At 37.4% G+C, this 16,384-nt stretch overlaps 1 protein-coding gene across 1 annotated transcript in view; it reads left to right on the plus strand.

The window, feature by feature from the left end:
• The window catches only part of TRHDE (thyrotropin releasing hormone degrading enzyme), a 207,427-nt gene that overhangs the window by 25,745 nt on the left and 165,298 nt on the right, over nt 1-16,384 (plus strand). Inside the window, exon 3 of the mRNA XM_027455444.3 lies at nt 13,649-13,775. Coding sequence (XP_027311245.2) covers nt 13,649-13,775 — 127 coding nt within the window. The remainder of the gene's footprint in view (nt 1-13,648; nt 13,776-16,384) is intronic.

Raw genomic sequence — 16,384 nt, forward strand, 5'->3', positions numbered from 1 at the left:
GATCTGCTCCACTGTCAGCAAAGGAATAAATCTCTGCAGTCTGTTTATTGTGCTAGGAGCTGAAGGAATGATTGTGGCAAAAATGCTGCAGAATTCTGGCTTCACGTTTGCCTGATTGATTGGCTTTTCAAGACTTAAAGCTTTAGTACAAGTTCAGTTTTGCCAGTGGTGTGACTGCCTTGCTTGCAGCAAATAAGTTTGGAAAGTCTAGTTCAGAAATATTTTTCTTCTTTCAATCTTACCATAAACTGTTGAACCCCATTGCATTTTGTGCTAGTTAGCTTCACAGGGAAATAATCATTCCAATGTTTGGTGTTTTTTTCATCAGGAAGGTTTCTAATCCCGTTTTTTCTTAGACATTATCCTGTTATAAAGGAACTTTATTAATCTAATGCTAACCAGCAAGTCAGTATGAATAAATAGGTCAGCGCTCAATAAACTGCTTTATTTTGGGTAACCTGTGTGATGGTGATCCAGATCTAAACATATCTTATCTGGTTATCTTATGGTTTAAAATCATTAACACCTGATCTTTTCATATATTGGAAGTGCCTAACTGGAATTGGAAGGGATTAATTAATAATTCTGCAGTTAAGTGTTTTATAATATTTTCATTTTAATATAAACAATTCATATTTTGTTATGTGTTCTGTAAATAATAATCAACATGACCCTGAGTCTTTATCATCTTTGTCTAAGTTTGCATGTCAGAGTACTTGGATTTTGCAGCTTCTCTCTTAAGCAGCAAAAATCCTCTGTTTGCCAGTTCAGATTCTTTGTGTGTGTATGATCTGCCACTTCTCATCTGCATCTCTACTGGCTGCTGGCTAGGTGGTTAATCACTTTGATCCTTGGTTGTGGCCTTGATCTTTCTCAGATGGGAGTCATCAGATAGGAATAATGTTCTAATTGACTCAGCCCTTCTATTTTGCTTTACTCTATTTATAATTGTAATTTGCCTTTGTAATTTTTTTTTTCTAATTCCCATGTTTTACACTGAGATTGGTATGCCCAGAAGGGGGCTGGACTCCCTCTAGCTTTGGGTTGGAGACATTATCAATGGGTAACCAACTCCAACAATTTATATTCTCTGGCAGAAGTAGTTCTAGTTCTGCCCATGGTTTTGTCAGAGGCTAGTTATGTAAAAGTGCTTGGATACTTCTAGCACGTTCATATTTTTTATTTTATTTATTTTTTTAGTAGATTTAGAAGGTTTTTAAACACATTTGAAATATTTGTTTCTTACATTCAACAGAGCCTTTAATATTTATTTTTTTTTAGTGGATTTTACTGTATGAAAAATTCTGATTTCTTGTTTCCTTATTTTATGGTTTATGGATTTTGCTTTTACTGGCCAAATGGTGTGTCTCTGCTCTGACAAGTTTCTAGCCTGAAGGAACTCTCACTGTTAAAATGGTTGCTGCTGTTATTGATGTAACCTGTTTTTTGTTTTGTTACCTATTTTATACTAGTCAGAGCACAAAATCTCCCATGTGCATCTTTTTTTCTCACTCTTAAGGGTTAGGTACAGCTTTTGAAAAAGTATTATGTGCTTAGGTCAGCATAGTGCAAAGACTTGTTGATGATGCACTGACTTGACACTGCACAAAGTTTTAAAGGGTTAAAGGGTGCAGCACCTTACAATAGTGTTTAGCATGCAATCTGTTTACCTTGCAAACAGTTTTTCCATTAAGTTTTAAGCTCAGGAGATACTTCCCTGTGTTTCTTTTGCTTCTTTGCCATTATAAGACACGCATTGAATAAATGTGTTTTCTTAGTGCTATACTTTGCCATGTTTCCTTTATCACAAATTATCATTATTTTCCTTAATACAGATCAGAATTTAGTGCAAACGTATCATGAGTGTGGCAGAACTTATCCCCACCAGACTTCACATTGTGTTTTTGCTGAATTAATAGAAAACATGAAAGTACTGATGTGCCTTTGCCATAATCTTCTTTGTGTTGCCATGAACAGTCTGCCTCTATTCCCTTCCTCCCTTCCTTCTTTGGACAAGTGCATTGTGGTACTTAGTGGCTACATGTATTTTGTAGGGGACCATTTAGTTGTAAACTCTTAAAGTAGTTTGTTTTAAGTCAATAAGAAACTATCATTTCCCTTTAAAGCTAAATAGTCTTAAAAGATGTTATTAAGGGCATGGGATGGTTACTCCTGGACATGACTAAACCTAGGAAACTTCAGTTTTCAAGATCTCTTCTAAAGTTGAGGAGTTTCAGGGATCCCAGTCTGCAGCTTGGGATATATTTTAGATCCATTTATTTAAAAAAAAAATAAGTTGTGCCTAAAGGGCCTGAGAATATGATTATTTATTTATTTATTTTAATGGAAAAAGTGTTGTTTTCTAGGAAAAAGTGTTTTAAGAGTAGTAATTTTATGTTTTATGATGAAAAGATGATTCATCAGTTGAGGGCAGTGAGGATATTCAAATTTTGTGTCCATATCTTTTTCAGATTTTCTTACTGATATAAAATCTATCATTCTGCATCCTTCCCTTTTAAAATGGAGACAATAGCAGTATATTTTCCATGTGTTTTGCCTGTCACTCTTTAGACAGAAAGCTCTGAGGGTAACAGTCAACCCTTGCTCCTATTTATGTAACCGGCTTAGCACTGTGGAGCCTTGTTATCATGTTGATGGCCTCTAGACAGTGCTAAAATATAAATCAGCAGTTATAACAGTTGCAGATTGTCATTTCAAATGGAATTGCTCTAAGGTAACATCTGTGTGCTTGTAACAGAGCAGTCAGTAGCCAGGTGAATCTGGTCTTGCTGCATAGCTTGTCGAATGTTGTAGGCCACTCGTTAGCATTTTCTTTAAACTTGTGGTCTTCTATAACTCTATACATGTAACTCTTTACATATATATATATATACACATATCCAATGATGGATAAAATATTATTTATAATATTATTTATGAATGATGTGTGAAGCAAATGCTTTGAGTATAAGATGAATGAATGAATGAATGAATGAATGAATGAATGAATGATTTTTTGATTTTTTTTTTAAATGCCAATACCTTCCCAGTCAAACCAAAAGGACATGGAAACTGGCATAAAACTTTGAGATATGTCTACTGCAGAAGTTTTTTTTGGAAGACAAAGCTGTTCTCCCATCATCTTACCACAAGTGTTGTGATACAGAATTTTTATTTTTATGTGTGATGGGTAAATAATGTAAGTCTTCGTGCTTTGTTTCTTAAAGCTATGCTGATTTTTCACCTTCTGCAAAGAACTGGGAGGAACTTTACTGCTAATCTCAGCAATTTAGCCACCGAATTCCCCACTATTGTGATTTTTTTCCTCCTGGCTTGAAGTTCTGTAGCGACTCGAATTTATCTCCATCCAGTCTGGTATGGACCCCTCTTCCCTCTGCTTTCTCTTGCTGGCTCTGGCACTGACTTAACAAGGGTGGCCAGGTGGGGAAGCTGGTTGCCTGGATAGTGCCTGTTTGGTTGGTGTAGTTAGTCTACTCACCTGGTTGAAATCTGACTGTGAGAGGAAATGAACCCTAGTGCTGACGTATTGGAAGAGATGAGACTGAATGACTGTGTAGTAGTGGGATCGTGGCAGTCTTAGTTGGCTTAACTGGCTATGCAGTGGCACCTGTAATTACATTCACTACACGTTAGTTGTTAACACATTCACTGTCTGTCCTTGAGCCATTTCAACAATACAACACAGATCTTCGAGTGCTCTAAATTAGTCTAATAGCACTGTGGTCAGTGACATAGTATTTTATTTTATGCCCGCTAAGCATTGGTTGGATTTATATGCTAGTGCAGCTCATTAACTTTCCAAAGTATTTTATGATCTCTTCTCAAGTTAGAAATTGTAGCATGTCTGCATGACAGTTTTGACTCCTGAGGGAATATATTGTCGCACCTTTGGCTTAAGCAGTCAGCAAACACTTGGATTTGTTCTGTTCAGATGAGAAATTGATGAGGCAACTAGATACTTCTCCCATACAGTCATGCTTATTTGGAAAGAAGATGCACAAAACTCTTTTTACTCTGAAAATACTTGACAATATCTTTGCTTAATCTTCCTCATTTTCTCTCTGTCAGCTGGACTCCAGAAGCTTCTTTTATTTCTTTCTCCTTCAGGTTCATTTGTGCCTAAAGCCTCTTTCCCCTTGTCCTGCAAAAATATTCAGGTACCTCTGTGCTTGCTTTTAGATTCTAGAGAAAACTCTTTCCCAGTAGAAGTCCATCCGTAACTATTTCTTTCATATAAATTTTACTTTTAATGATGACTTCTATTATTTTACCTGGCTTATTAAACCAGTTAAAGCTGTCTTTAATGAGGATGCGGTGATGTTTGTTTACAGTAAAAAAAAATATGTTTTTCCCAACCTCCAGCAAATGAATGTTTCCTTAGTAAGTATCAGGTCACTGAACTCTCATGGCAAAAAAGAAAACAAAAGAAAAAGCCATAAAGCTAATAAAATATTTGTGGTTATAACTATATCCAAAAAGGCTCAGAGCAGTGCTGTGTGTGACTTCTCTGCGTTTGGAGGAAAGTCTTCTCCTTACAAAGATGAGCTGTCCCTTCGGTATTCAGTAAGCACATTTCATTGCTGTATAGTCTCTTCTGGGTATTGTCCATGATGAATAATGAATAGGAAATTGAAACAAAGCATTTATTTTTGTCATTTTTTCCCCATTATAGAGTTTAACTGTTCACTACATCAGATTTGATATTTCACTCCAGCTGTCTCTCATTCTTTCCTTCACTCATCAGTATATCCTTGCTCAGTTGTAATGTTTATTGTATTTGAACACAAAAAATATATGGAGCTATGCACTCAGGTGAAACAATTCATACTGTTTCTTAGTAGAACTTGGCTTGGAGCTTGTTTGCTTCTGTAGAGAAGATGATGTCAAAATGTTAAGTCTTTTGAATTTATCAGATTTGAAAACTCACTTGAGATGCAATGTCAGATTTGCAGAAGTGACCCAGTGAGTTAGCAGGCAAAACTGCTGCATCTAGATATCTGTCTTCTCTATTAAATGTGTAAATGTGAACATTTATCTCTATAACATAATAAAAACAATACCTGTACCTAAAGTACAGTCAGTGAGCAAATTAAACACAAAAGCAATCTCAATTTATAAAGTAATCATGTCTGTTAGGTGCAGTGGAACTGCATGCGCTTTGCAGCTTTCACTTGCTGCAGAAGTATTGCAGATCTTCAAATAAAGAGCATAAGACTTATTCTCTCTCCCCCCCCCCCCCCCCCTTTATATAATTTGTAAGCTGCTGTTCTATTGAAATGTTAGGGCCTGCTGAAACATCTAAGTGCATGTTTAAGGTTAAGGACATCCTTAAAATTTAACGTATGCATAAGTACCTTCCTGAACTGAGATTTTTAAATCACTGTAGTCAGACCCCAGATGTAGCAGTGCTGGGCTGAGCCTCTGGGTATAGCCACACAAAGGACTGGAGTGAGTTTGTAGGGGCCTCCCAAGAAGCTGCGCTTCATGTGTAGTGTGCTGGCTTTGAGGAAGGGATTAAAGAACGAACGTTATTCCCAGGGTGGTATTGCTGACACCAGTTGATGTGCAGAAACATCTGTTTGTAACAAGAAGGCACTTTGAGCTGCTTGAAACACCTGACAGAGTTACTTTTAATTCTTCTTGAAGTTGATGGGAAGGGAAACTGTCCTTAATTGTGAAGTGGGTTCCTGTGTTGATACCATTTTACCTAATCCATATTTGTCTGAGAAAACAATGATTTAAGGTTGTCATCTGACCTTGGCTCAGTTTCCATCCTCTCATTTTGCTCTCAGACTATTCAGACTTCAATACAACTAGGAAAATGGATGAAAGATAGAAAAATCGGAGAAGGTATATACAGGAGCAAAGTAGACGCTATCCTTGGAACATCAGCCACATTCACTTAGAAAAATGCTGTAATGCTGCCAAATTAAAAGAAAGAGAGGGAGATTCAGGTCTTTTGTAGTCCCATAGCCCTATGTGGTGTGATGTAGGCTAAGGCTTTGCATGGGTTTACCTTAGAAAGTGTTTTTGTGTAGTCAAGTGTGTGGAACTGTCCATGGTAGGGGATGGTTTAAATGACGGGGTGGGATTGTAGATGCTTCTTCTGCACTTCAGCATCCAAGCTAGCCTTGTTGTACCTGGTGCTGTGCCAGAGATAAAAGCAATGGCCATTTCTGAGTAAATTCTATGTCAGGATGCTTACAGGCAGCAAAGAGATATTTTCCTTATGGCACATGTGGTATAAGATCCAGCCTGTGCTCCCGCTTCTCATGATCTGAATGATCAGTAGTTGTGACTAGAGAATTGGCATTTAAGTATGCCCCCTTCCAGTGCATTGCCTAACAGGGACTTCTTAAGTGATCTGAAAATGCAGACTGTAGACAGGGCAGCTGCTGGTGGTGAAAGGTTGCCTTGGAGAAAGTATCCCTAGCCCAGGGCTGGAGCTGGTCATGCCTTGTCTCCTCTGGAAACCTGATTTAAAGCCCCTGTAGTTAAAAGTCATTCCCTTGAGTTCAACAGGTGTCGTGTTAGGTCATTACAGCCCAGTGAGCCATCTGTTCTCACAAGCCTTCCCTTGCTAACAGAGGTACTTTTTATTCCCTCGGAGCAGTATTTCTCTTCCAGTGAGCTGTAACTCCCCCAGGGCATCAGTGAAGGCAGTGGTGGCAGTTGGAATGGTTTTAAGTCATGGAAAAGATGGATAAAATTTTAAAGAAAATATGGCTTGCAGAATTAATTCAGGGTGTGTAGATCTTGAAAACTGAATCTGTTATCTGTTGGAGTAAACTAATATATGGCATTATCGTGATCAGCAAATTTATACCTGATGTTGTGGCAGAGATAAAGCAGTGGTCATCACTGTCTAAATTCTTTGTCAGGTTGCTTACAAGCAGCAGAGAGCTATTTTCCTCATGGCACAATTTCCTCACTCTTGCAATAAATAAAAGAATAAAAATATGTCTAGATATCAAACAAGGTGTCACTCTCCTAAGAAGGTAATTCCACTGCAAGAGTGAAGGTTTTTCAAAGGGAATGCACAAGCTGAAAAAGAAGGTGACATATAGATGAATGCCTTCAAGAGTAGGCTTTAAATGTACAAGTGGATATTTAATTCTAAAATAACAGGTGGGTTGTAGTGTGTGACACACTTCAGGCCTGCAAGCCTTTTACTTGTGACATCTTGGTTCTGGCCAAGTCATGAGCTTTCTTAATCCCTCGGGGAAGCAAATGGGCAGGCTTGGGGCACTTCTAGCAAGGTTGTTTGTGCCTTTCCCTAGTGCCAGAGGGAAAGCACCTAGGTTCTTTCCAGTCTTACTTCATCTTTAGTGAATTCCTACAGAGGGAGGAGGTTGGAGAACAGTCCCTTTGCAATTAAATGTCTATAAAGAATAATAGATTTTGACTTTTTTTTTTTTTTCTGTGGTGAGAATGTTGGATGTATTCCATATTCCTTCTACCTGCAAAGCAGAACAGAAGAAAGCCTTCAGTTTGACCCAAAATATTTCACAGAATGAAAAACAATGATTGTAGTTTTTTCTTACCATTCTTCATCCCTTTCATCCTTTTCTTTCTTCACATACTTGAATTTTAATGCAAAACAAACCAAAAAAACACTTGCATTTTTAAAATGTCAAAATAGAACAGTTCTACTTCTAAACTCCTTCCTTAGTTTATTATGAACTAATATCACTAGTCCTTGGTACATGGGAAACATTTTCTGAGAACATATTCACCAGAAGTAAGGATATTCATCGCAATTTACAGTTTGTACTTGTCAGAATTCACCCATTGTACCTTGTATATGGTTACTAATTCACATTTTTTTTTGAAACTTTATGAAATAATGACATCTTTTTTTTTTTTTTAAACGTTAACTTTCTTTTTGATGAATATTTTTTATATAGAGAGGAATTTTTCTCATACACTGTAGTTAATAAACTAGCGTTGGCTCTGTGTGATTTGTTCTAAATCTCTTACATATTTCTTAGGATATATCAAAACTGTCCCTCGCTATGGGAAACAGCTCTCATTTTGCAATCACATTTATCTGTTTTGGTGACCTGGCATTACAGATATTTTTAAATTACTTTGACATATTTTTTGTATCAAATGCTGAAATATTAAAAGATACTACAGAAGCTGTTGCTATATATACAAAATAGTTTTGAAAGTGCAGTTTTTTACAGCAAATACTTTTGACTAAAAACAGAGGAGACCATTGATCACTTATGACAGGTATGTGGAATTTACCATACCAGTTTCAGGAACATTTTATGATTTAGCTGATAATGCTGCCAAAGTCATTCTAAGAACCTGGATTAGGTTACTAATATTTCGTAATTAATCTTCAAAGATGATGGTATCTTTTTCCATGATGGTATCTGATTGTGGTTGTTGTATTGCCATCATTTAAAGTTCCACTGAAAATAGCTCAGGGTTTCTTGAAAGGAAAAAGGGGAAATAATGCTGTTTGGCTCATGTTAGAAAGGAATGAGAAAATACGCAGTGCAGCAATTTCATTTAGGAACTCTAACTTCTTGCTCTGCTGTTTACAAAAGTGAAAATGATTTCTGGCAAAGTGTGTCGTGTCTCCTGCATCCATGGCTGCACTGTATAAGAAGAATAGCACATTATAAATGAAAGGAAGGTCTGGGCTGTAAGGCTGAAGATGCAGATCTAGCACTTCAGACTGGTGGTAGGAAGTATGGTTCCATTCAAGAGATTTATGAGGGGGTGAATTTTTTTTTCTTAATAGTCAGAAATTCTGTTGAAAGATGTTAATGATTGTAAATAGAGATGGAAAGAAGGAAAAAAATCACACCTCAAAATTTATAGAGTTGTTTCACCATGTGAACTTTGTTTTGTCCACATATTTATAGGTATTATGAAAATATAATTCCTACAATGATCACGTACAAAATCTTTCCTATGTTTGCCTCATTTAGACACATGAGGAACAATGGGACATCAGGACAGCACCACTGTAACGAATATGCCTGTTGCCTCAACAGCCCCTGCCTCATTTATCGCGATACTTGGGAGGAGGTTGGTGTAGGCTGTCAGGTGGCCGTGAGACTGTGCCATCTTTTAGTTCCCTCCCTTCCTCTGCCACTGGAGCTGCTATGAGATGCTGAGTGAATTACATAAACTGACACAGTCTCATTTAGTTACTAATCGTGTGTTACTAATTTTCTTAATACCCAAAGTAAGACACCTGTGACCAGACTCAAAGCTGTGTAAAGTGTTCACCGCTGCAGTAAGATGTAATGGGAACAGTGCTTTAAACATGTGCAATAAAGATATTAAATATACTTGACACTGAGAAGTGTCAAAATAAGCACCCAGAATTTGTCTTTCTTTGTTCTCCATTTTCTTAGATGAAAATATTAATATCACCTAATCTTGCAAAGCCTGTGGAAAAGAGCTTCACTTATACTTGCAAGGTAGTAGCATACTCGCAGGTTACTGTGTAAAAAGGGTAATAAAGGGAAATCAAATAACTGTCCATTTTTGAAAGAAGCAAAAGTCATGCAATAAAAGACAGTATTTGATTATATAATCAAGGGCTGCAAAAAATGCAGGTATGCAAGAGGAAATGGTTTGTGTGGGTTGTCTTATGATGAACATTTTTTAACTTCCAAGTCCTTAACTTTGCAGCTGCAGCTTTCTAAATATGTGTTTTGTAGTTATTAATGGCATAAAGAATTATTCCTAACATTGTCCATATAGCTCCAAGCCCCAGAGATCCATAAGCATTGATCTTGAAATGCTGTGTAGACACTCATTGTGGCCAGATATAAACAGATTATTCTACTGATTTTGGTGGAAGACAAGATCAGGAACCAAAATTGAGTACATTTACTGTAGGCATCTAACTTTTATCTAAGTCATAGCTGGAAGTAGTCTTCTAAAAGGAGGGTCTAAGTTTCTACTACGGGTTAGGGAGATAAACAGATGCCTTTGATGCTTTCAATAAGAGGCCTTGCTGGTTTAGTTTAGGTGACCACCCTTACTGTAAAAGTGTCTTTGTCTGCAAGCCTTCCAGGGCACCTTTCTCTTTCTACTCACAGAATGAAGCTCAAGATGTAAAAAACACCAGACTTTCCCTTTATATCAAGTCTGATACGTCATTCTGATTTACATGTATAGGAATATGTGTGAGATCTGGTTAAGGGAGCAAAAATACAAAAGAGAGATGAAGAAATCAGAAAATAACATTATTTCAAAGTGAATATCAATACTCAGCCCTTTTTTGGTGAGTGGTCCAGATACTTGTGCCATTGCAGTAGGTGATGAATTATGCAGATAAGCTAGAATCATCTTTATCTTGCATAGCAGAACACGTACTACTTTTATTTATATTTAGGTCTGACCCTGCAGAAAATTATCTGTTTGTTTTCTTATTTAAATTAATGTAAAATCAAATTCTCTAGTGTAATGATCAAACAGCCTGTGGGAAAGTATGTAATAATTATGCACTGTTGTTCAGTCCAACATATTTAGTTACAAAGTAATGCAGCTTATCTGCTTTCTGAAATGAAAGCAGTAAACAAGTGGAAAAAAAAAAAGTATGCTAAACACAAATCTTGTGTCTTAATCTTCATTCTGGTTTATCTGCTGAAGCTCCTTGTCAGAGCAGTATCTGAACACTTTACAGTCTTTATTGCTTAATGCTGAGCATATAAGCTAAGGAAATAACACATTCCCTATTTTATGGACTTGGAGGTAAAACAGGGATGGCCAAGATGAGTCTATACCCATTAAAGGACATTGGCATATAGAAATTAGGAGCTTTGATGTCAAGCTTATATATACCTGCCCTCAAACAGAGCTCTGGACCAAGCTCCTCATATTGTGATTGAGGGAGACTCCTCAGAAGGCATCACCTGAAACAGCCAGCCAAATAATTACTGCCACAGGTAGTCCCATGCAGCAGCCCTCTGCTCACCCAGAGGGAATTTGCTGAGGCAAGAGTGAATCTAAGGTTTCTTCATACATTTTATGTTCAGTGGATATTGGGTGGAAGGCAGAAGCAGACCCAGCTCCCAGGAGGCTGTCTTCCGGTGTGAGTTCCATCACTGCCTGGTTACCTTTCACTCCTTTATTTCTCTTCAAACTCTTTCTGGACAGAATTTTGAATTATTTTCTTAATAGTGGGAATCATTAGATATGACAGGTGAAGATTAAACCTGCATACAGCCTCTTTTGTTCAGAAAAGCCCATAAAGAGGCATTTAGAGTATTTTTTTTGGGACATGTAATTTTGAATTCCTTAAGAAAGCGGGAGAAGCTAAACTTGGGTCTCTCATAGCTTGGGGCAAACGAATAACTATCATGTGAAGTAGCCAAAGATCTGTTGTAGAAGAGTGTCAGCATCAACTGCATTTTGTGTGGAGCCATCCTGTCATCTGGAAGTGGCTGGCATGATTTGGGAATGCCTGTTGCCTCAAAGCTTAAAAGGCCTGGGCAACAGAACAGATAATTTCTGAGCTGTGTTCCAGCTTAGGAGTGTTAAGCAATACAGCCCTGTTGGTCTGGAGCTGTTCTAGACAGGCAGAGATGCCCTTTACAGAAAAAAATAGAATTATATTCAACATTAGGCAGGTAGCAAATGAAAATTTGTAGCATTGCAGTTTTTGAGCTTTGATACCTGGGCACCGTCTTAAAAACCTTTAAATGCCTTTTCTGCATTTGCCAAAAGGCACACGTTGTAATGTACCACGGTGAGCCTTGATTTTTCTTGTACGTACTTTTTTATTTTCTTCCCTTCTGTTGTCCTAATCCTTATAATGGACACATTTGGCCACTGTCAACTTGAGTGATTTTTTGCATACCTGGTTGGCTGACTCTTCTTTTTCTAATATGCTGATACAGTCAACTGTGCCAGTAAAGCAATTATGCAAAATTGTGTATAAAGGTTTAATGATACACGACAGTGTTCATCACAAATTTAATTGTGATTCTTACCATCATTTCATAAACTAAAGGTTTCAAGAAGTTTGAATTAGGAACTTTGTGGTTAGTCTCTATTTTATTAAAAAATTATACGTAGTTTAGCAGATAGGGAATGTTTAATATTCATGCCACTGTTAACTTTGGAAGGAAGCAATAAATGGATATAGTGACTTTGAGGTGTTCAGATAATGTTTTATATGCTTTCAGGTGGTGATTATGAGAAGTCTGCTTTATTACATGTCTCATTAGGTTACACTGTGTTATCCATTTTGCCTTACAATCATAACTGTGTATGGCTGATTGTGTAGTGGATCTGTAATATAACACAAAGGTATAAATATAAAGATGGACACAGCTAGTAGCAAAGCACAGCAATGTGTCTGAATGCCCATAAAAACAGATAGTGGTTTAAAACTGAATTGACAGGTGCAGTGCATTGAGGTTCGATATCTGGTTTCCACTTAGGTAACTGAACTGGTTCAGGAAATGAGCAGTAAAGCAATATTTGGTAGTGCTCTCACTGAAGCTGAAAATCCCTTTTTTTTTTTTTTTTTTTCTGGTTCAGAACAGGGCATATAGAAACCTTTCCAAACTGAAATTTCCACTTCATGTTTTCTGTTTTCTGCCCTGGTGCGTTCTGTGGAACCCCAGGTGGGATTAAATCCTACCACAGGAAGCAGTAGGTCATTATGAAGGGCAGGGAGAGACCTTCTGCCACTGCCACCAGTGACAAAGCACACTCTTCTTCCATCACTAGCCATTAGGCTGCATGTGAAGAGGGAATATGGAAAGTAGTCCCCCTTTTTATGCCTTAACAGTTGTCACAAACTGTATGTCATCTTTATATATATACATATACATGTATATTATATATATTTAATGCTTCCTTACTGCAAAGGAATACGAGGACAGGGCATAATGAATAACCTTGCGGTGCTTTGCACTACCTTGTTCATCTGGACAGGAGCTGACCAGCACATTTGGTGCTCCATGCAGGCAGATATGTGAGCAATTCTATACTGAACATAGCAGTCTGTGACTTGTATAAACAGCTTTAACTTACTGCTTGCTGAAAACAGAGGCCTGAAGCAGTCATGGAGGTTTGGGGAATGTTAATTGTTTGTGTATAAGAATGAGCTTATAAATGGTTGTTTTGCAATGTTTTGTAGCTTGTCGAGGGTAACTGTGTCACTGCCAGAGAAAAGAAAGGAGAATGATCATTTTTTTCTTCACAGTCTACTAATACTTTCAGGGTTCGATGTAATGTGCCTTTAACAAACCGTGAACTTCCTCCTACTGAGCCACTGCATCTTGCCTACATTCAGTGTAGGCAGAGAACCATTATACTAATCCACCCTACCATCATATCTCTAGCAAACACATGTAAGCGTTTTCTTTGAATATTTATTTTGATGCAAACAGTGTTAATTCTTTTATTCGGCAACACAAACAAGCAGGAGATTGTGACTTCTCAACTTTTTAACCTGAATTGTGTAAGTTCCATTTTTTAGCCACAGCATGTTTTGACAAGATGATGACAACTACATCTTGCTGTAGGGGAATAACCCTGCCACCTCACAACCACCTTAGAGTAGTTCACCTCTGCAGGTAGCAGAACTTTAATATGTAGACACTGGAATGATCAGTCTTTTGCTTTTTTTCTTTAACAGGTACGATTGTATGCAAGGCCTGATGCAATCCGAAGAGGATCAGGGGACTATGCTCTAAATATTACAAGAAGACTAATTGAATTTTATGAAGATTATTTTAAAGTGCCCTATTCCCTGCCAAAATTAGGTAAGATTTCCCCTAGAACATGAAGTTCAATTGGAGCTTGGGACACTGTCAGCTTTTTTAAAGGAAATTTAAGACTGGAATTTACTAGGTTTCAAGGTAAGGAATGTCTGGGTTAATTTGGAAGGATCAATAAGTAAGGAGTTTTTCTCTTTTCCCTGGAGAGGAAAGGAAGCCAATTTGTCCCCTCTCATATTTGCACTAAAAGGAGCAGAAAGCAGACAGCACTTGGGTAAGTTAGGCAGAGGAACAGTAGGAAGAGAATGCAGCAACTGTAACTACTGATTAGTTTCTTCTTCATCCCTTTTTTTTTTTTAAATTTATTTTTATTTTTTAATTATTTTTATTTTGGCCTCCCTTTCATTAGAAAGTCACTGGGAGACATTTGTTCTGTAATATTTATAACTTGAGGCCTTAGCCTTAGATGGGGAACAGAATTGAAAGTATTTGTAGAAATGGGAGCTTCTAACAGCGTAAGGCAGTATTTGTTATGCTAGTTCATGTTGTTTATTAATGATGGCTAACATATGCTTAATTGCATTGTTGCTTACTGAAAGAACTACCGTGAACTTGTTTTGCTGCTCAAGTGACTTCAGTGTTGAAGCTGTCAATTTCTATTATTTTTGAAACAGTTTCCTCTCCTCCTCCCTTTCACCACAATCATTTGTTCTCCTATACGCTTGAATATTTTACACCATATTATTACACCCTCCCTCCTTAGGGGCATGTTTGATCAAGATCCAGAAAAGCCTATTGCTCAGCAGCGGGAAGAAAGCTTGTATTTGATCAGAAGTGTTAGAGTTGGAACCACAGGTGATCCTCCCAGAAACTCAGGGTCTATTTCATTAAAACCCTTGCCTGCTGAGTAGCATTATTAGTCTTACAACTAACGGTGTGGGAGATAGATAAAGTAATTGATGTTGCTAGATGAGGGTGTCGCATGAATTTTTTATTAGAATGTTGTGGTATTTGTTTCTTGTTCTCTTTAAATGATGGGTACCAGGCAATGTTCGCTTGGAGGTATATGCAGATGGGTTTATTAAACATGGCACGTGCATCAGATTTCCTGTGTATCTTTCATACCTGGCTTCATGTATGAAAGTTACTCACACTGGAAGTTACAGACTTACTGGTGCCAAAAATTTAAAAGGCAAAAATAATCAAAAACTTTCCTCTGAATGAAAAGAACAGTGGGACTCCGATCATTACTTCAGGTAGTTTACTGTGGATGCCAGGTAACAGCAGGCAGTAGTGGCTGTATCTGTTTCAGAATATCTTTCACAATTACAACATACGGCCTTTCAACTCAACATACTTTATGGGTTATCATTATGCTGTGGCATATCTTTTTAAAATATCTGATTGGAAGTGAGTATGTTCCAGTCTGGATGTCTTTGCACCGTATTAGGAGGAATAATCACAGGTAAAAATGTATTTTTTATCAAGTGTTTGTAGCAAAATTGTGTTGATATGAAGCACAGGTTGAAAACTTGAGTTATCCCGTAGTGATACTACAGGAAATAGTTTGGTAAGTTTGTTATGCTATAATAAAGTTACATTTATTAAATGTAGATATAATAAGTAACATTTCAACACTCGCTGTGATGTAAGTATTATTGAAACTTTCCTTTGAATACTAACATAGGTACATTTGTTTCCAGTTCAACAGAACACTAAGATCACCAAGTTTAAGCATATGCTAGTGCCTTTAACCTGAAGGAGTGCTGATTTGTTTTTTTTTTTTTTTTTTTTTTTTTTTTACTGGGAAATGGAAAGTTAGGGCCTATAGTCTGGGAGGTGAGGGAATGCACATGGTGAAAATGTGCTGATACAGAAAACATGCCTGTGCTTTGTGAAGCAAAGAACCTTGGGACTGTCACCTGCTACACTTCTATCATCATTGCAAAGCATTGTGTACTTCATTAAGGCTTTTGTCTACAGGGTTGTCCATTTGAACTCTGTATATAGTGGGCGTAGTCGAGGACAGTTAGGTTCAGAGGTGTTTCTATATCAGAGAGACCTGTGTTCATTTGTTCATGTGTCATTAAGGTCCCCACAGACACTTGGCATTTATTGTTCATCGTCTGATGTTGTAGTAAGTCAGCTAGGGTGCTGTACAGGAACCACTTGGTCCTGACAGTTTTGTCTACTTGACTGTCTTTTGGCCAGGCTTTTTTGCTTTACTTATTTGCAGTCAGATGTTTGTAGTTGCTGTCGCCTGTTGTGGGCTTCTCTGACTTCTTGGCAGCCTTTGTTATGGTTGGGAACTGTGGAGAATGTGGGGGAACCATTTTTCCACCTAGTGACTAGCATTTTTTGGACTTAAATGGCCTGTGCTGGCTTCTGAATATACCGGAACAGTAGATTTGTTTGCCAATTGATGTGAATTATGGTAATGAATGTGAATTGGGGATTTTTCTCATTTGAATAACCAATTTCCACAGTTAAAAGTTCTACTTAGCTTGTAGATATGTGCTCTTTTTTTCCACATCATACTCTGAACTGGAAGGTGCTTGTGTAGGGTTTTAAACTAATAATTCCATATGAATTTCATTTCTGAAAAATAAGTCAGTTCTTTAAAAAACAGATTTCTCCAAGACTATAATATCATT

Source organism: Anas platyrhynchos, chromosome 1 (assembly GCF_047663525.1).
Source record: "Anas platyrhynchos isolate ZD024472 breed Pekin duck chromosome 1, IASCAAS_PekinDuck_T2T, whole genome shotgun sequence".
Lineage (NCBI taxonomy): Eukaryota > Metazoa > Chordata > Aves > Anseriformes > Anatidae > Anas > Anas platyrhynchos.